The 22,076-nt window shown below is 38.9% G+C and overlaps 1 protein-coding gene across 2 annotated transcripts in view; it reads right to left on the bottom strand.

The window, feature by feature from the left end:
• The window catches only part of LOC126380068 (type II inositol 3,4-bisphosphate 4-phosphatase), a 68,459-nt gene that overhangs the window by 31,369 nt on the left and 15,014 nt on the right, over nucleotides 1–22,076 (bottom strand). Inside the window, exons 3-6 of one of the 2 annotated variants that reach the window (XM_050029262.1) lie at nucleotides 19,451–19,642; nucleotides 6,184–6,335; nucleotides 5,274–5,435; nucleotides 531–868 (exon numbers count right to left, since the gene is read on the bottom strand). In XM_050029262.1, the coding sequence (XP_049885219.1) occupies nucleotides 531–868; nucleotides 5,274–5,435; nucleotides 6,184–6,335; nucleotides 19,451–19,642 (844 nt within the window). The remainder of the gene's footprint in view (nucleotides 1–530; nucleotides 869–5,273; nucleotides 5,436–6,183; nucleotides 6,336–19,450; nucleotides 19,643–22,076) is intronic. The other variant, XM_050029263.1, reaches the window with a different exon arrangement.

Here is a 22,076-nt window from a genome sequence, read left to right as displayed (position 1 = left end):
TACAAGAAAGAACAATTTGAAAAAAGCAGCCAGTGCTTTTACTATTAAAGAGTTTGTATAACATGAACCCACTTAGGGAACATTCCTTCCCACTTTGGGCGACAGCGTCACACTCTTGACCGTTTCATGTCTGTACAGTGTTTTTATTTATGTCTATACAATAGAAATGAGCAAGGTAAGCCTTTGTTCGATTTCCTTCTAACCAATATCTACTTGCCGGAAATTAAAAGCTAACGTCAAAGATATTACATATCTGTTTGACTAAGGGTTCCCTGCAACATTTTTTATTTTTTTGATAAGTTGTAATATACAATCATACAGTCATGCATGAGCAATATCATGTACCCACTTTAGAACCCTGTCGCACTATCATATTTGACATTTAATGAGACTTACGGTTTAATTTGCCAAAAAAGTTAATGTGACATGGTTTCAAAGTGTACACATATTAGTACTCGTGACCGTACAATGTATTGAAATGATTTGTGATTGATACAATCGCGTTAAATAAGTGACAAAAATCAACTCACAGCAACTGAATTGGCATCTGGTAGCATATTTTGACTTCAGCCATGATTTCGTGGACGTTGATATCACCGCCGAGTCCTGAATGAAACCTGTAGGTGGACTGATAGGGGTTGACGAAGTTCTGAGTGAACAAGCAGCCGTACGAAGGATACATAAGCTTTAGACCCAGTCGTGGCGGCAGCGACTGCGAACGTCGATGGGAGTATATTTTCTGAGCGTCGACCTCCCTGCTTGGACTTGCGCCGACGTATGAAGGTTCTAGGCTCCACGTGTTCATGGTGATGAAACCCACTGTCCTGCCTCCTTCACCGGTGAGTGGGACGCGCAGCCGGAGTGCCTCCTGCCAGCAAACAATAACGTCAATACAATACAAAACAAATACACTTTACTTGTTTTTTCTTTTTTTTAACGTCATTCCATAATACATGGTGTTAGTGACATTATAACGAATACTGAGGGGGATGATTCAGACCATGATTCCGAGTTGATATCAAGTGATTTTCCGGTCAGCAAATTCATGAAAATTGTAGTGTTTTTTAAATTATTTTCCGTTCCATACTTTTGCGACGGAAAATTCCACTTGATATCAACTCAGAATCATGGTCTGATCTGATCCCTGAGAACGCCCTGTACAGCTAGAGACCCACTGACTGACTGACATAATTGTACTCCCAGAAGGACCCCATGTTGAATACAGAAATACTTCCTGATCTTCGGAAACCACTTTCGCTTCCGCTTTAAAAACCGCGCGTCCCGTGGTCAATTCATCCAAGCATACATCCCAGGACTTCATATCAAAAGTAGCCGTAAGTTGCTTTCTAAGTAATGATAGGCCTGCTCACCAGCAAATTATCCTCATTAACTGAAACTACATCATCAATCGGCTCAGGGGCATGTTTTGTCCGTTTGTAACGTTGCATACAATATGCCAAATACTGCTCTGAACACCTACGCCAAAATTCTACCACCTGGAGCCTAAGTGTATGGGAGTTATATTACTGATAAAAAACCTAACTCTTTTACAATACAACACATTTTATTGAACATCAGACCCTACAACAACTCAAATATCCACGCGATATAATATTTAATGAGGAGCTCGGTGGCGCAGCGGTAAACGCGCTCGGTCTGCGATTGTTGAAGTTAAGCAACTTTCGCAGAGGCCGGTCATAGGAGGGGTAACCACAAAAAAAAAGTTTTCATCTCGAGCTCCTCCGTGCTTCGGAAGGCACGTTAAGCCGTTGGTCCCGGCTGCATTAGCAGTCGTTAATAACCACCAATCCGCACTGGGCCCGCGTGGTGGTTTAAGGCCCGATCGCCCTATCCATCCATAAGGAAGGCCCGTGCCCCAGCAGTGGGGACGTTAATGGGCTGATGATGATGATAATATTTAATATGCTTATAGTATAATTATTTTACAACCCCATAGTGACCTTGTTTGAGGCTTTACCACGGCTACAGGCTAGATGGAAGATCGACTCTCATTGTGAGGTCACAGGGTCAAATCCAGCTCTGGGCGATGCCAATAATGTGTTCAGCGATGATGAACAACGTCGAGAAGAAAGCCACGTACAGTCATGAGCAATATAATGTACCCACTTTAGGACTCTGTCGCACTAACATATTTGACATTTAGTGAGACTTACAGTTCAATTTGTCAAAAAAGTTAATGTGACATGGTACCAAAGTGTATACATATTATTGCTCGTGACCGTACCCCAATCCAAGGTATGTGCTCGAAACCTGTAATTGGGCTGATGTTTCTCTTCGAGTTGGAAGGTCAGGCAGGCAGTCACTTGTATAAAACACTGGACCCGTTCAAGCTTCAGGTTGAGTAACGGTCTCTATAATTAATATTGTTGTGTTATGGAGTCAGGCCCCATGATGGGCGCCACATTTAAGGCCGACAACATCTAAGGAAGACAATGGTCTTGACTATCGTATTTATTGTAAACATAACTGAGCACCGCGCCTGTATCCAGGTAGGCAGAGGTATACTAATATAGATCCACGCCTCGCCATTTTTTTAACTCCCATGTAATAAGGGGCGGGCCCATTTCCATAAACCGGGCACAAATACTGGAAACCACGTGACATCAATTATTTGTGCTCCAAACGTGAATTCACAGTCACAAAGTTGAATTCAGTGATTTAGAGCCCGAGCCGGGATTTGAAACTAAGATGTAAGATACGCGTTCTCCGAACAGGGCTATCACGGATTCAAGGATATTTGTTGTGGATTGAAAAAATAGATATAAAACAGATATTGAATCGGTGGGCACGACGCCCTGGCAACACTGCACTACTATTTGAAGATGAAAATTGCATTAATTAAAGACGAAGCCAAATTACTAAGTTGTATAACAATATTTAAAGTTTTTTTTTAAGAACGTCTAAGGCCCTGTGGCGAGGCTTTTCTTGCAGCTTCTTTTCTCCGGCTGTACAGGTTGTAAGAAGCTGCTGTAGTTTTTAGGCGGATGAGACTTTCGTTATGCAAAAATTGACGATTCAAAGTGTAATATGTTACCTGCTGAACAAAGATATATTTGGATTTGAACTGGTGATGATGACCAGGGGGTTAAAAAGGCCACAACGAAGCAATTCATCTAAAAAAACAATATTGCAATATGACATTTGCGCATATAAAAGTGCGCAATGCAATCAAATGTGAAATAGCAATATTGCTTTCTTAGATGAATTGCTTCGATGCAGCCATTTTAAACCCCCAGGTACGGACAAGCGGAAAACTAAAGTAAGATGGAAAGTTCCAGAACGGTTGTCAGGAGGTCAACCTATCAGGACGTAAAGTTAGCGGACGGGAGCGATACCAACCGTACAGGTTGACACCGTTATAATGACGCCATCATGTCGGCTCTAACGAAAAAGGACATCTGTCCACACTCATTAGACAAGCAAACAAAATGCGAGTTAAACTGTACATTTCATACAGTGACCTTTCTATTACTGAACAAATAAGTCAATTTATGTTCATGATATTGAATGACGTATGTAAATACAAAATCAATTACCTCCTCGTCCATTAATGAATTGATAAAGTTTCGTAAATATGTTATTCATTATATTAAAATTCACGTATATTAACGGCGGATTAGTATAATGCGCCGATAATTATGTCAGAAAGCTTTTATTTTGTTATTTGTTAAAGCCAAATAAAATTATCGTGAACGGAAATATCGAATATGGTCTTGACAGATTTTTGCCTGACCTAAACCTATCACAAAATATATAATATTCATTATTCATGCTGTATTCATGTGTTATATACAAAACAATTCGAAATTTCAAAATTAATTCCTATAGAACATTGAATGGAACGGAATTTAAAAATATTTCTCTATCCAAACTCGAATTTAATAATCCAGCTCAACAGACTACAATTGGCTGTCAAGCGAGTATTGTTTTAAAATATTTTCCACGTATGTCAGTCAGAACATTGGATGTGGTTGTGACGTGAAATCATAGAACAACACGGACCTCCGCGGGCGTCAAATACATTTCTTATATAATTATATAAAATAGTTTAAAATTCAATTCAAATGGTTGTTCTTTTTTGTGTGTATTTAAAAAATAAATAAATGATAAACTACCAATTCAATGATATTACATTATAGTATGTACTTTCACTACCAATTCAATCCCTTACATAATTTTTTTTTTACATACATACATACATAAACTCACGCCCGTAATCCCTAATGGGGTGGGCAGAGCCACAAGTAATCAAAGGCAACTTGCAGCCACTGTTGATACGAAGTCCAAAGATGGATATGATGAACCTTATGGTGATAAGGGATCAGCCTATCGCCCATAACATTAGTCCGTCATGTTAGAGGACACAATCCCTCTGTCGGTTTTTACGACATGCCCGGGAAGAGAAGCAGCTGAACGTGTTCTATGTTTTTTATATGCTCCCAGAACAGCATAGAAGCATTTTTTTTTTCTAAAGTGGATAATTAACAACTTGCATCAAAGGTCAATCTAACACAAGTACGAGTATAAACGCACAGTTTTAACCGATGCAGCTGACTCCGACAGTCTGACTTCTATACCTTTGCCTTCTATAACGTCAGCTATCTTTTAAAAAAATTGACGATATTCATTTGCTAAGGGGATCAAAGAGATTGCACGACGACCATGTACCAACAGCGAATAAGTATGTATAACTCAGAGGATTGAGAAACAGCAATATAGCCTTTCGCGGTTCAATAATAACCCTGATATTAGGCTCAATACTTTTTTATTTAATACGGGGCCTGTAAGCAGTGCCCCCCATCCTAGACCTAAAAAAAATCCTACACCTTTTATTCTCAAAAAACGTTGGACACATTGATTTGTTTTTCCTAAAAAGAACGTTTCTACTCAAGTAGAAATAATTCCTAACCTTATTTCAAGATAGTTCGTATATTTTTTACGGTTGAAAAATAATCATAAAACCATATAGTAATAAAAAATATACATCTCTCGCGTTTAAGTTCGTATTTGACCACAATCTCACCTGATGGTAAGTGACCATGTGGTTTAGGGTGGATCACCCTTACCTAGCAAATACCTATTCACTCTAGCCTTAAAGACTACCAGAAAAAATGATCCTTGTAGAAAAAAAAAGTATAATTCGCTTTGTTTTCTTTTCGAAAGGGCGCCAAATTCTTGTGTACTAGAAGGCTCCAGCATAGTTCAAAAGCGCCCTAATCAGAGTTCATTGTAATTAAATAAATAAGACGTACCTGAATTGTTCTGAGGAGCAAGATGGTGGAGCCCATGTACACCATGGTGTCTGTGACGGGTTCCTTCACGTCATACACGGTCAGTTTGACATGGTCTTCGCCGGCCAGTTCGTCACTAGGACGAAATAGTATCGTCTTTGAGAAGCACGGGTTGCTACTGGCCTGTGGATGGGTTATGTTATTGTAAAAACAGATATCTTTGCACAGGTAGCCATGATAGATTTTTTTTTATTAGGTTTACCAACAGTTACAACATTATTACTACGCTTATTCAACAAACAGGTATTATTCTAAATGCGTAACCAATTAAGGTAAACACAGCTAACAATTTGTATAAACTTATCAATATACATACGATATAATACATAAATATGAATATAATACATAAATATCAGCCGCCGTAAAATCTGAACCCTGTTGATCCTGCATTAAATGATTGGAATACTTGCGACTTTAGCCCAAATTTACTGATAGAAAATAAGTCGATATCTGTGAACTGATTGTTGTAGGTTAAAATCATTCGACTAATAACGAATTTTTTTCCATAGTTAGAAGAATGTAAAGGGGTAACAAAAATCTTTGTATGACGGGTACGACGTCTGGGTACATTAAAACCAATCTGTTGAAGGAGTTCCGGACAATCAAGTCGATTTTGTAAGATATCATACAATAGACAGAGATCAAGCATTTTACGCCGCTCATTTAATGTCAGAAGATAAGCTGGATGAACACTAGCTCCCACTGTGGTGGTCGTTCAAACTCTGCTGGGATCTGATTATCATGTGCGGCGAAAGAAAACATCGTGAGGAAACCCGCGAAATGGGACGTAGCCTATTATTGGGCTAGTTTCCCTTTTGCATCAGGTCAGATTGGCGATGATCCTCAATAAAAAGTTACTATTTTAACTTACCTCTATGTTCTCTGTCTTTCCATAAATAATGTGAGCTCCGTTCGATGTCTTCACGGTAACGACGACCACAGGTGAAGGCGGGTACCCCAAATCGTCGCATAGAAGATTATCGCAAGAAATAGCCAACTCGCAGAGCGGCACTTCGTTCATATCTAAAGGCAGAGAAGTATGTTAATCCTATTGTCCAAAAGCTTTCTAACTGTTACACCAAACGCTTAAATATCTAAAACAAGCCAGATAATGAAACAGGCCTTAATACTATTTTTTAAGTTTTAAAAAACCGATTAATGGCAAAGGGTTCCGTACCTTAAGGCCCCTATACACCTGAAATTACCGTTTTCGAATTATTACTCCTCTTAGATTAGCCCGTCAAAAATCCTGTTATATAAAATATAAATATTTTGATTCGGACTGATTTTTCAATAAACGGATAAACTATTTATTTATCGAATAGCAAAATTTCACATTAAAAATGGAATACTTTAATCTTCGCTGACTATTAAAAATCGGCCCTTTGTTTTTTAGTCGAACATGAGTAGAGCACTCTGATGTGTGTTACTGGCCGTTGTTGGTTGGATTATGGTTGATTTTTTTTCGTCATGTGTGTGCCGGTAGATTTGATTCGGCGACTGTCGAGCCTGTGACACATGTCACGAGGGATAGTTCCAGATCCTTTGTATACATATAAACACAAAGTATCTAGATTCTCTCGTAATGTTAAATAAAGTGTATTACAACAAAAATAGTATCATTGTTCCTTAACTTTATTACGCCCCCACACATCCCACATCCATCGCAGTACCAACAATGGTACTGTCTAATGGAACCACGTTTAAAGAGGGGTAGTAATAGGGATCCCAACTAAAACATGTTTCATGTAAAATGTTCCCAAGACGTGATCATATCGATCTCAATGTCAAAAAGATCTCATGTAGACCCGAGCTTCCAACTCTACGCACCCTTACTATACAAACTCTACACTCTACTGGGGCTTGTCCGTTTCGTTATTACAAGAACTATTTAACAGAATGGCAATGACTAGTAAATTGTTGTCCATGGTGACGGAATGAAAGTTTTTTCATATTACTCTTCTGTGATGGTGGCAAAACGGCCAAGCCACATATTTTACCTATCAAGTAAGTACAGTTTTTAAACTTAGGGTTTGTATAGTTAGGGTGTGTAGAGTTAGAAGCTTAGGTCTGTCTACTTTTTGGCATTGCAGTCGATATAATCTCATCTTAGCAACATTTTACATGAAAATGTTTTTGTTGTGCGCCAGGGCGCTTTATAGTCTTCAATTATTGGAGAGGTTGGCCGCCCATTCATGTAAGCTGATTGAAAGCATGCTATTGAAAGGCAGTTAGTACTCCCGCATTAAACTTAGAACGCAATATTCGCGACGACTCCGTACTACAACCAATATACTACAACAAGGACCATATTACTCCCCTATTTTGTGAGGGACCGATGTTTTCCCATTTGTTTTTGGTACAAGTAATACAGAAGTATTTAATAACTTCCTCTATAAGTACGTAGCACGTATTTTATTTATTTAACAGTTTATAGTACACTCGATATTACAATCTACAGCGGTAACGATACCCGCAGCTAGAGATGGGCAATCTACCCAGTATTTGCGGAAATTTCTAATTATAGAAATCAGATAAATTACTAAATAAATGATAATATACCCAAAATACTAGGTAAATTGCCCATCTAAGGCTGCAACACTCAGTCGGGATGTTAGAGTAGGACGTGGCCTCATGTTCCCAGAATTTTGCGAATAATCCTTATGTTGGCAACACTTGAATGGATCGCAGTGTTCACTCCATTCGGATCAGAGCACCGCAAACAATTCATTTTACCGGGAATCCCCGACCGAAAACATATCATCTATCTATCTTAAACATTTTATTTAAAAAGACTGCGTTATTTGTGACGAAGCTGACGAAGTTTCGTACGTGTTTGAATTGCAGTTAAGCCGCGCTGTAGAAATTTCGTCCAGGGCGCTGGCAGTGCTAAAACCGGTACTGGCAACACTAGTGCGTTTAAATTGCGGTTTTCGGCTTATTTACAGAACTTACGCCGGCTGACTACGACTGGCATGTTTCCTTTGAGCGTTGCAATTACATGGGGCTAAACGCTGCCCGGTGCGTATTTACGGCACTCTACTGATTATTAAACGATTGAATGATCGCCTAAATCCTTTTGAAAATGGAAACTGATATTGGTGATCCGATAAGGGCTAAATGGGAAGTATATTTTTCATAATATGTTTATAACTAGTAAGGAATGTAATGACCTGCCGCAGAAGTCTTCCTGCTCATTACAGTCTAATTAAGCATGGTCACGTTGTAAACTCAATACAACAGATCAGATGATCGATGCGATGTTTGAGTTTCCACCTTACGCTTGCCTGGGTTCGCATTTGGGACGCTTATACGTCGCATGAGGGAAGATGCTGACACGCGCATCCATCCACGTTTCCAGGGATCACGCGGCAGGCTCTACACCTTGCACTCCTGCCTGCCGCAGGCCCTTATCCTGCAGGCACTTAAAAGCGCTGGCTGACCAGTCACCACTGACTTACAACAGCCTTACACTGCTACGACCATGACGAGCAGTCCGTCGGGCTGTGTTCTCGGGACACGCTATTCACCTGTCCCGAGTTCGCACTCCTGCTGAGTGCTGGGAGCTCCTCCGGCTGCAGAGCGTCGTGCCGGACCCCATACACTCAAGGACGGTATCCTTCCTAAACTATTGTAGTGCACGAGTGTTAACAATTTATAAGCCAGAACGAACTATGTGTGAGACGTACGTACGACCCAGCTGAGCTCACATAACATACATAAACAGCCTATATACGTCCCACTGCTGGGCACAGGCCTCCCCTCAATCAACCGGAGGGGGTACGGAGCATACTCCACCACGCTGCTCCACTGCGGGTTGGTGGAGGTGTTCTTACGGCTAATAGCCGGGACCAACGGCTTAACGTGCCCTCCGAAGCACGGAATCATCTTACTTTTTCGGACAATCAGGTGATTCAAGCCTGAAAAGTCCTTACCAAACAAAGGACAGTCTCACAAAGTGATTTCGACAATGTCCCCATCGGGAATCGAACCCGGACCTCCAGATCGTGAGCCTAACGCTGAGCTGAGCTCAATTATAACTTATTCTAAACTACGTGTAACCAGTTTAACCCGTTAATAATAGATCAAACGAAAGTGGAAGATAGCTCAAATAATTATCTAAAACTAATTTGATTAGAATTTAAAAAATCCTATTTTATTTACTTTTCCATCTTCTCCTCCATTGTGTTTATTGTTTTTATGCGCTATAGCTTTTTTGTATCGGTTTTTCGAGAATTACTTGTGGCTCTGCCCACCCCATTAGGGATTACGGGCGTGAGTTTATGTATGTATGTGTTTTCGAGAATTATTTTAGAATAGTACGGGTTATAAGAAAATGATAAAGAGAATCATTTAAGCTTCATAGATTTAAGCATTTTCTAATGGTCCCAGTCAACAAAAATGCTTAAAACTATCAATTAGAACAATAGTACAAAAGTTGTAGGATAATATATTTTTAGCGATCAGAAGTGAATTATTTTATAAAAAAGTGTGGGAAAATAAAACCATTCGGTTTGAGTTTTTGAGAAAAACTGTGATGTGAAAACGTAAAAACAAAATAATATCCAAATTCAAATATACATAAAACAATAGAAAAACAAGTAAAAAGTAAAACATATTTAAAAGGTTTCCTATCGGCGACAAAGAGTTTACAAAATCCTAAAACTATTTTTATTACGAAATTGAGCGATTTATTACAAACTAGCTTTTGCCCGCGACTTCGTCCGCGTGGCGTGTTATATAAGAGAGAGATCTTTGTGTGTGTGGGAGTGCATATCAAATTTCAAGCATCTAACTTATGCAGTTTAGATTTTTTCATACAATTTTTTTCCCAATAACTCCCATTTTTCAAAATACAGCCAAAAATAAACTTTATATTTACTAAGGTATGCATGCATGCTAGATTGAATCAATTGATTGAATTGATTTTTTTTTAATTGATTGTTCATTGAGTTTTAATTTTAATACACACTTCCTCTCTTCCCTTCAACGTTGCTGTGCCCTACAGGGTCCATGTTTTAGTTCCTATGCCTATGTAACACCCCATTGTACTACATGGAATGCAATAAATAATTTAATTGAATTGAATTGAAAACATCTATCTTACGCGGTTTCGATTTTTTCATACAAATGTTTTTTTCCCGCTAACTCCCGTTTCCGTGGGAATTTTGCAATATCCTGTTGCAACTAAGGTTTAAGTTAACTAAGGTACCTGCATGCCAAATTTCAAGCGTCTAACTTAAGCGGTTTAGATTTTTCATACAAAAGGATTTTCCGGCTAATTTCCGTTCCCGTGGGAATTCCGGGAATTCCTTTCTTAGTGCACCTCTACGGTACATAAGCTATGTCCCTTCCAAATTTCAAATGCCTACATTTAGCCGTTCAGGCTATGCGTTGATATGTCAGTCACTGAGTCAGTCAGTTTCTCCTTTTATTTAGATTTGATTTTTTCATACAAATGTTTTTTCCCGCTAACTACCGTTCCCGTGGGAATTTTGTAATATCCTGTTGCAACTAAGCTTTAAGTTTACTAAAGTACCTGCATGCCAAATTTCAAACGTCTAACTTGAGTGGTTTAGATTTTTCATACAAAAGGATTTTCCCGCTAATTCCCGTTCCCGTGGGAATTTCGGGAATTCCTTTCTTAGTACACCTCTACGGTGTCTAAGGTACCTGCGTGCCAAATTTTAAACATCTTACTTGAATGGTTTAGATTTTTCATACAAAAGGATTTTCCCGTTAATTCCCGTTTCCGTGGGAATTTCGGGAATTCCTTTCTTAGTGCACCTCCACGGTACCTAAGGTACCTGCATGACAAATTTCAAACGTCTAACTTGAATGGTTTAGATTTTTCATACAAAAGGATTTTCCCGCTAATTCCCGTTCTCGTGAGAATTTCGGGAATTCCTTTCTTAGTGCACCTCCACGGTACCTAAGGTATCTGCATGCTAAATTTCAAATGTCTAACTTGAGTGGTTTAGATTTTTCATACAAAAGGTATTTCCCGCTAATTCCCGTTCCCGTGAGAATTTTGGGAATTCCTTTCTTAGTGCACCTCTACGGTACCTATGGTACCTGCATGCCAAATTTCAAACGTCTAACTTGAGTGGTTTAGATTTTTCATACAAAAGGATTTTCCCGCTAATTCCCGTTCCCGTGGGAATTTCGGGAATTCCTTTCTTAGTACACCTCTACGGTATCTAAGGTACCTGCATGACAAATTTCAAACATCTAACTTGAATGGTTTAGATTTTTCATACAAAAATATTTTTCCGCTAATTCCCGTTCCCGTGGGAATTTCGGGAATTCCTTTCTTAGTGCACCTTTACGTTATCTAAGGTACCTGCATGCCAAATTTCAAAAGTCTAACTTGAGTGGTTTAGATTTTTCATACAAAAGGATTTTCCCGCTAATTCCCGTTCCCGTAGGAATTTCGGGAATTCCTTTCTTAGTGCACCTCTACGGTATCTAAGGTACCTTCATGCCAAATTTCAAACGTCTAACTTGAGTGGTTTAGGTTTTTCATACAAAAGGATTTCCCTTCACTACTCTGCTCCTATTGATTGTAGCGTGATGAAAAGTATACTATGACCTGTCCAGGAGTGTGAAGAATAATTGTACCAAGTTTCATTAAAATCCGTCCAGTAGTTTTTGTTTCTATAAGGAACATACAGACAGACAGACAGACAGACAGATAGACAGACAGACAGACAGACAAAAATTTTACTGATTGCATTTTTGGCATCAGTATCGATCACTTATCACCCCCTGATAGTTATTTTGAAAAAATATTTAATGTACAGAATTGACCTCTCTACAGATTTATTATAAGTATAGATAAACAAAGAAGTATTACACCAGAAAGGGAATTTTACTTTCGACTAATTAATTCAGGTGTTTTGAAAACAAATTAAAACCTTAACAGCAAACAATTTCTTATAAAGAATACGTACTACGTACGTACGTGAATAACTGTCACAAAACCGGTGCAAAAAAACGTCAACAATTGTAGTTACAGCATCAAGAAAACGAATAAACAAAAAAAAATCTTAAAAAATGAAGGAGTTAAAAAACTCGGCTACTCTAAGGATTTTTTAAATACAAAACATAAACAGCCTATATACGTCCCACTGCTGGGCACAGGCCTCCTCTCAATCAACCGGAGAGGGTATGGAGCATACTCCACCACGCTGCTCCACTGCGGGTTGGTGGGTTTTAAATACAAATCAAATTATATTTATATTATTAGGTGAACTGTCTTTCACTTCTACAACTACTGTAGAAAGAAAGCCTAGAGTGCGTTTCTCAATAGTTAATCTTAACGCGTCACAGCGCGACTTCATAAGTGAATACTTATCATCTAAGATTGTGATTAAACGCTAACCTATTCGTAATAAAAAGAAACCACTTGCCTATATAATTTTATGGCCAAGTAGTGTATGCCATCCGAGGAAATCTACAAATGACTAAATACAAAATATGATTCGAAAATAACGTGTTATGACGCTTACACGAAAGTCGTTTTTATCAACCATGATATCCGAATGACGATAATCTATAATTGTTCATAGCACCCGTTATTATGCAAACTTACAAAGTGAAAATTAAATCGATAACCTCATGCTGTACATGGGAATTTTTCGATGAATAACGCTCATCCCGATCTGACAAAAGCTGCGAACTTAAATACCGTCCGAGTCATTGTTCGATTAAATTTTCTCTTTGTGGATCTAACATTTTTATTTCTTTACTCCTGTGCTGCACTGGAATCACATTGAAAACAAAGAAAATAATAAAGCTGCTTACCGTCGGGTGTATATTGAAAAACCCGACAGGGGGATTGAATCCGGGACTTCCAGATCGTGAGCCCAACGCTCAACCACTGGACCACAGAGGCCGTTAGTGGCCGCGACAGAAGAAGACCATTTAGTCAGGATGCGATTTCAAAAAAAAAAAACATAACAATAACAAGGGTATAAGTGGGCAGAGGTCTGTAGTGTTGTACATAGGTGTACACCCACTCCTGGCCAGCTATATTTAAGTCCCATGTAATTGGGGGCGAACCTATTAATCAGGCACAAATCCTAGAAACCACGTGACACCTATATATTATAATCAATTTATCTATGTACATGAATTCTAAAAAGTTTCTCTTTTATAAAAACCCCGGCAGCCCCGGCAGCCCTAGAACTTCGTATAAAAAGCAGCTGCATATTGTCTTCGGTTTACATGTTACCACAAGTTACGATAGGCAAAAGGACAACCTAGTCAAATTAGATACTTCTTTACGAAACGCCAGAGCAGAGCCCAGAGCGATACATTTCTGTGGAATTTGTACGTCACCAATTAACTTGGACAAACGTCGAACTCCGTTATGTAATTCTTAATTAGAATTCGATAAATCATCACAAAGAAAAATTACATTGATTTTAGTTCACCTTAGACTGGCTTCCATTTCTAGATTGGCATTTTATAATTCTGACCATACATCTGGGCTATTCAAGAAGATAGCCGTGGTCGTATGCCAATTTGTTCTAAGAGTTTGCTTACCATCACAGCATATGACCAGTTAGACCACTATTCGGAAGAATTTTAGTTCTTTTTTTGACGTGAGTTATTGTAGATTTGCCGCAGATAGCATTAACTACTTGGCCGGACATATGGGGAGCGCTGAAAACTCTCACCCGGTACAACGTTTAAGACAACAGGCCTGACGGTGCCCAGTTGGGCACGAACCTCGGCTCAGGGCGTGTCTTAGAGGAAAAATATTCGAAACAATTAATCGACCCTAGTGGGTCGATAGCGATAAGCGCTGATTGAGGGAAATCGTCTAGAAATCGTCAACCACGCCGGCGGAGTGCCTGAAGTGTTTGGTGTCGCGAGCTGATTGGCCACCTATAGAGGTTAGCAATAGTGCTACGAAGAATTTTAGAGATAAATACCTATTTTCTTGTTTCATACTTTTTAGAAAGTTATTTTTCCGTAGTCGGGTTTTAGTTTTTAAACTTACATTTTTGATACAATAAGTTTGTGTGATACGTCGTTTGTATAATTTTACAAATTGACTACGACAAAACGAACGGATTATAATTCGTCAATTTGTAAACGGCGTCGTTGTCAGTTCGCGAGCACTCGCCATTCAGCCAAAGGCCAAAGGCCAAAGGTAAAAGTCAAAATGCATACCTTAATGTTTTCAGTATACTTATGAAGCAGTCAACACCCCATTTTCCGATTATATCAACACCTTAAGCAACGTTTATTCTTAACATCTGTCATCTCTTTTGAGCAAAATGACTCGAAAACTTTTGAACGAAGTTTTTGAAGTAATAGAAACATTATAATTGATTTCGCTTTTTCTGGTAGCTGCTAAGGCCAGACCTTTTTAAGCCTCCTTATTCATAGTTAAATCACACAACATTTGTTGTGTTTGGTACATTCGATTTGGAAATTTGAATCGTCATTCGAAATTGCGCACCTGTCTGTAACCAAGCTAGCATAAAGCGAATTGAAAATGAACCCGTCAATATTTCCTGGATTTCAACATTTCTAGTGATTTACTGTAATTTGAATGTGAAAGGAGATCATCGGCTCTCCATACTTTGGCCGGCCCAAATTTGAAAGTGCCGGCCAGAGAAAAAAAATGTGTCGAACCTTTCGAGTAGATTGCTCTGATCATTTTTTACTATGACACTAAACGTGTATGACCATTAGTTTGGCTTTAATTGGATTTTAAAAATCACGATTTTTCATACATTTTGTAAAAAAAAATATTATGTACGTTTGGAAAAAGGGGATACAGGCGTATTACAAAGGACCGTTAGAACATTTATTAGTATGGCGCCAAACTTCTATGACCATTATTTTGACGTTTATTGGACTTTCTGTTTTGGTTAATATGTTAAAATGCCGGCAATCGAAAAGAATACGTCGAATCCGTCTAATAGTTGCTTCTCAATATTTTTTAATATGACACCAAACATCTATGACCATTATTTTGACTTTTATTGGAATTTACGTTTTAGTTCAAATGTGAAAAGTGCCGACCAGCAAAAATACCATGTAGTCAGTATCGAGTAGATGCCTATTAACATTTTTTTCTATAGCACCAAACGTGTACGATCATTAGTTTGGCTTTTATTTCATTTTGAAAATCTTGATTTCTTATTTATTTTGTTTAAAAATAAAGTGCTTTGGGCAAAAATTGAGATACGGCGGATTATAAAGGACCTTTAATACAACTTTGAACATTTAATAATCTGGCGCAAAACATTTTTGACCATTATTTTGACTTTGGCTTTTATTGGACTTTTTAAAATCTGTATTTTTTTATACATTTTAACAATGACAACAAGCAGAGCTTTCCCAATGACTAGTTATTAGTCAGATAAATACTTTGTGTTTTTGTTTTGTGTGTTGATAGGTGAACTTCTATATTAATACCATCTGATTTTAGATATGACGTTGGCTGTAGTTTTTGCATTCCACTCAACGTTACGGCCTAAGTTTAGGTTGAATTATTATGACCGTAGATGGTTACCACCCTCCAAAGATAAACTTGCTATCTAGTGACGAAACTCGTATTTTGGCATGACGTCTGAAGTAGCTGTTAGGGAAGACAGGAGTCGGGCAGTTGTACTTTGCATGTATGCCGATCACAATGTCCTGGTGCTACTCGGCCGATAACGTAGTACCTCTATCACCCCACTGTATTTTCCTTGTATACACACATTTCTTTAAAAAAAAAGTAGCTTCTAAAGCGTAAACTCAAACCTATTTTTAATTTATAAAAATGTGTCAAAAAGACGACTATATTACGCCTTCAGCAAGATAGTTCCATTATCACCAGATAAAACTTTTTTCGCCAAAGTGTAGGTATCTATGAAAACACCAGATTTTTGAAAAATCTAATCAAGTTCAAAATAGTGGTCATAGACGTTTAATTCCATAGTAATAAACATTTTGACGATCCTTTACATAACGTGCCTGTTATATTATATTTTTTACAAAATGAATCAAAAATCAAGTCTTTTTTTTAATCTAACAAAAGCCAAACTAATGGTCATACACATTTTTGTTATAGTGAATAATGTTTACAGGTATCTTCTCGATAGCTTTGACATGTGTTTTTTGCTGACCGGCACTTTTCACACAGAAACTATAACGTAAAGTCCAACAAAAGTCAAAATAATGGTCATAGACGGTTGGTGCCATAATAATAAATGGTCAAACGGATAAGTTCTAAGGATATATACCAATATTATTTCTTGGCCAGCACTTCACATTTTCACCAAAAATGTATGAAAATTCATGTTTTTTTTAATTCGAATAAAACCGAAAATATTGACCCTATAGCTTTGGTGCCATAGTAATAAATGCTCAGACGGATAAGTTCTAAGGATATATACCATTATTGTTACTTGGCCAGCACTTTACATTTTGACCAAAAATGTATGAAAAATACAGTTTTTTGAATTCAAATAAAACCGAAGATATTGACCCTACAGCTTTGGTGCCATAGTAATAAATGCTCAGGTGGATAAGATCTAACGGAATATAGCAAAATTATTTTTTGGCCGGCACTTTGACTTCTGGGCCGAAATCCGATGATCTCCTTTATCTCTGATTACCTCTTATTGACTTACAGGAGGTACTAAAAAAATAACTTTGTTTTACTACTTTAAGTATTAAACAAAAGGACAAAGGTTTACTAGCTCCGAGGGCCTGAAGATCCTTCAATGAAGAAAACCAATCAACGTGGAGTGATTGAAAATATTTATGATGCGGGTGTAAGTGAAAGACTTGGAAGGGGAAGGCCTGGGCGTACATACTGCGGGGCTTATCCAGGAAGTTGAGTGATGAGTCTGTGACTGTTGCTTCTTTGGACGTTCTACATGCCTTCGAATAAAATATCGCTTTTCTAAACGCAGTGTTCAATTTTTAGATCATATTTTCTGGTAGGTCTTGGGAGCCTTGGGGTAGCTTATTCCTATTCTTCAGAAACTGATAGCTTCTCAAACAAGTACCGGATCGTGAGGTGTACGCTGTTAAAACATTAAGTGCCAGTGACCATAAACGCAACGCATTTTTTTTTTCAGAATTTTATCTATAAATTGCGATATTGCCATCCTGTGTCCACTTTTTACAGAGTAAATTTATGGAAAAATATAATCTCCTTATTCTTAGCGTTGCGCGTTGGCGTAAACTATTCCTAGTATAAGCATTGAATAAGGATTATATTTGTACGGCCCGGGGATTTTTGTATTCGATGAAATTCTAAAAAAAGTGTTGTTACCTATAAACAATATTCCGCTTAAATTATACAGGGTGTTAGTGACATCGTAACGAAAACTTTGAGGGATGATTCAGGCCATGATTCTGGGTTGATATCGAGTGGAATTTTCCATCGCAAAAGTATGGAACGGAAAATAATTTAAATAAGCTCTAAAATTTTCATGACTTCTCCGACAGGAAATTCCACTTGATATCGACTCAGAATCATGGTCTGAATCATCCCCTTCAGTATTCGTTACAGTGTCACTAACACCCATACCTACTTGTATGGCTACTGTATGTACTTGTATGGGGTGTAAGTGACATCGTAAAGAATACTGAGAGGGATGATTCAGCTGATTATTCTGAGTTAATATCAAGTGGAATTTTCCATCGCAAAAGTATAGAATTGAACATACATACATAAACTCACGCCCGTAATCCCTAGTGGGGTGGGCAGAGCCACAAGTAATCAAAGACAACTTGCAGCCACTGTTGATACGATGTCGTAAGCTGGATATAGAATTGAAAATAATTAAAAAAAAATCCACTTGATATTAACTCAGAATCATGGTCTGAATCATCCCTCTGAGTATTCGTTACGATGTCACTAACACCCTGTATAATAAGTATACATATATAACATAACACGCTAACTGGTCCATATTTAAATATTTTTGCGCAAACTGTTATAACTCATATTAGATACAATTTTGCCTAAATTGAAAGGAAACACAGCGGCTGCGCAGAGCGCCGACATATTTCGGTAGCGTCGCTAAGCGGGATATAATCGACCTCGCCGGCAGGGTCGGTATCGGGGTACCCCAGTGTTCGCTGTCGCAACCTGATTGGACTACCCTTATTGGACCGGCGCCGTAAAGATAAACCGTAATAAAGGTTAAAATCATGACCTCGGCATTATTAAAGCAATTGATGTCGTATTTTATTTTTTCGAATGCAAGTTTGTTTGAATTTTTGATACATAAAAACATACATAAACAGCTGCGCAATGGCCTTCCTAGGGTGTGGGGTATACTCCACCACGCTGCTATAATTATTGTTACAATCATCACGCACACTTTTGCGGAAAGGTTTCTTATTAGTAGTGTTGCGTCGTATAGGCGTATTATGAACACAATCTAAATTAAATCGTTATTAATTTTACAACAAAGCGCTGGGCTCGATTGTTTTACAGACAGACATATAGACGGACGGTCGAACAACAAAGAGAAACACGACGAAAGACGACCAACAGGCCAACGGCCAGCAACAGCGGCGGACGGTCTCGAAGGCAGTACTAGCCAGTATTCATTTGTATAGGACCGCTTCCGACATACGCGGCCTATGATCTCGGCCATTGCGGCAAATCTAGAATAAGTGAAACAAACAGAAAATAATACGACAAAACTGAGAGCTTGCGTATACCCCTTTGAGGTACGGAACCCGAACTTAAAATAAAATGTAATCAAAAAAGTCTAACTTGGACGCGACTTGAACCCGCAGCTCTTGTCAATTCGGGACGAGCGTGGTAACTATTACACCACCGGAACCTCATTCTATCGATGTATTTTTTTCGATCTAAGTACATCGTAATTATGCCGCGACGCATAAAATTCCCGTCCGAGTCAGACGTTTTCGTTTTAATTTTCTCTTTGTTTCCCTGATCACGGGTGAGCGCTATACTATACAATCAAAAATCCCACATAAAATGTACTTACCATAATGGCGAGGAGCTTAGAAACTGTTTTAAGGAGACCTGTGACATAATTTGAAAAACGGCAATCGCCACAATCCGCGCCGCCGCCGGCGCCGCTCTCGCGCCCGCCACCTTGTGCAAGGAGACTTATGATGGTAAGAAAAGCACTTACCCAGTTGTAATCCTTTTTGGAGTCTGTAAATGGGCAGTGGCACGGCCGGGAACCCCCGGACGAGCCGGCGTCGCAGGCTGGACACCTGCATCTTTATATTCTCAAACGGGGCACGTTCCACAGCGTTCAACCACAAATCACGTTCAGTCTCATGAAATGTTGCCAGCCTATAAGACACCCCGTTCTCCCAAACTACGGCAAAAAATGTCCCAAATTATAAAAAAAAATGTTTATTAAGTTAACTTAAAACGGAGAATATGGGAAACTAGCCGACCTAAAAAGCGATGACAATTGATCAAAGAAAAAACAGTAGACGTAACAGACGATAACCAATAACAGTAACAATACGAGTATAGTTAAAATCATCGTTAATATTCTTTTAATTAATAATTCCCGAAAGTTTTCAAAAACAATGCGTTGCAGTGAGATGCAACGGCGCGAGGTTGGCAGTGCTCACAGGAGCTGTGAGGAGAGTTCGCGGCTGAGTGCGTTCAGAGGACTTCCGATCGCATCTGTGATAGAATCGCGAATGCAACCCGGCCGTAGCGGCGGCGCCCTGCGGCCCTCCGGCCCACCGGACCTCCCCTGCCTCCGCGCCCCAAGCCGCCGCCTCCTTCGCCGCCGCCGCCGCTACCGCCGCTGCAGTCGCCGCTACTGCCCACGATCATAGCCATCTAACGTCCACTACATCACCTGAACTACACACATACACACATAAGATCACACACATTGCCCGTTGGGGTAGGCAGAGGCCACAGATTTCCATGGATCGGTACCATCCTGACACACCACATTCGCTTCTTCCACTCTCATCACAGACTTCACGAATGCTCGCCGTCTTAGTCCCACCAGAATTATTTATACTAATAGGTACCTAATCGAAAATAATATATATTTTAAATATACCTAATGATACTAGTGTATAATCCCTATCGGAGTGGGCAGAGGTTGTACAATGGCGGGGTAGGTACAAATTTTGTGTCATTCAATTCCGTGTTCCCGGCGCACCCGTAGCTGCTGAAGGGGTGGTGTTGGAGCATTAATGAGGGGCGAATGTGAACTAATGCCCTTTGTTCTCTAAATAATTTAATAATGTACGTACCTAGGTGTATTTTTTTATAAGTCTAAGTGGCCGAGATAGGTAAATAAGTAAAAACAAAACAGTGAGTAGTCTTAGTTGGCCAGCGCAGCGCAGGTCTTAGATAGAGGAGCCATCATGCTTAAGTATATGAATATTTTTTAAATAACATAACAGCAGGACATCTGTATCCCGAAGGGGTAGACGATGGGGATAGGAGATATATAGTATATATGTAGCTATATATATATTATAATATATTCTTACACCCACTGCTCGCCAGCTTTATTTAAGTCCCATGTAATAGGATGGAACATACTCCACCACACTGCTCCGCTGCGAGTTGGTGGACGTATTTTTACGTATAAAATTAACAGTACAGAACAAATACGTCATATTAATAATTGCCTGTGACTGTATTTAACTACAACATTATTTAAATCCTGGCTGAAATTGAATTCTGGTTATCTGTCTGAAATTCTGAATAGTTCACCATTTTTACATTCGACTCATGTTGAAATCACGTTTAATAAAAATTCCGTTTGTTTTGCGTAGATAGGTACTAGTAGGAATGGGTAGGTAGGTAAACGGGTCTTTCTTGTTTATTTCGTGTGGGTTGAGATCAATGACTGATGTCGTCCTGGTGTAAGGGTTGTTGAGTAGACAAAGGCCCCTGACATGGCTCATGTAACGACTACATACTTAAGTAAATAGTAACCGGGACCGACTGCTCAACGCGCCTTCCGAAACACGGATCATCTTACCTTCGGACAATCCGGAGATGCGCCTGCAACGTCATTATCCAACTGACATCACCAAGGGATTTTTGAGATATCCCCCAACGGGATTCGAACCCGGGACCTCCTGACCTCGTCCCCCATCTTATGTAATCCATCTTAGAACTCCAGATGAAAGGTTTGAGAGTCATTTTGTAATGACCAACTTGTGGCCCTGCCCACACCGTTAGGGATTAGGGACACTAATAACTAAAGCAGTTAAAGTCTTCTGAAAACTCTCAGCTCTACCAACCTCGATAAACATTACGAGCTTGAAGCTAACATACATTTTTGTTGAAGCATAAACGTTCATTTTATATCGTCACTTATACACGATGTTAGTGATGACATCGTCGCGAAAACTTTGAGGGATGATTCAGACCATGATTCCGAGTTAATATCAAGTGGAGTTTTCCGTCGTAAAAGTATGGAACTGAAAATAATTAAAAGAAACACGTAACATTTTCATGAATTTTCTGATAGGAAATTCCACTTAATATCAACTCACAAGCATGGTCTGAATCATCCCCCTCAATATTCGTTACGGTACACACAGTATCGTACCAAATACTGAAAGGGGTAATTCAGCTCATTATTCTAAATTAATATCAAGTGGAATTTTTCATCGCTAAAGTATAGAATTGAAAATAATTTAAAAAAATTAAGAAATTCATGAATTTTGCGACGTATTCCACTAGATATTAACTCAAAATCATGGTCTGGATTAGCCCTCTTATTATTCGTTACGATGTCACTAACACCCTGTTAACTA

This window comes from Pectinophora gossypiella, chromosome Z, assembly GCF_024362695.1.
Source record: "Pectinophora gossypiella chromosome Z, ilPecGoss1.1, whole genome shotgun sequence".
Lineage (NCBI taxonomy): Eukaryota > Metazoa > Arthropoda > Insecta > Lepidoptera > Gelechiidae > Pectinophora > Pectinophora gossypiella.
The sequence above is the reverse complement of the archived record's forward strand: the minus strand, read 5'-3'. Positions and strand labels throughout refer to the sequence as shown.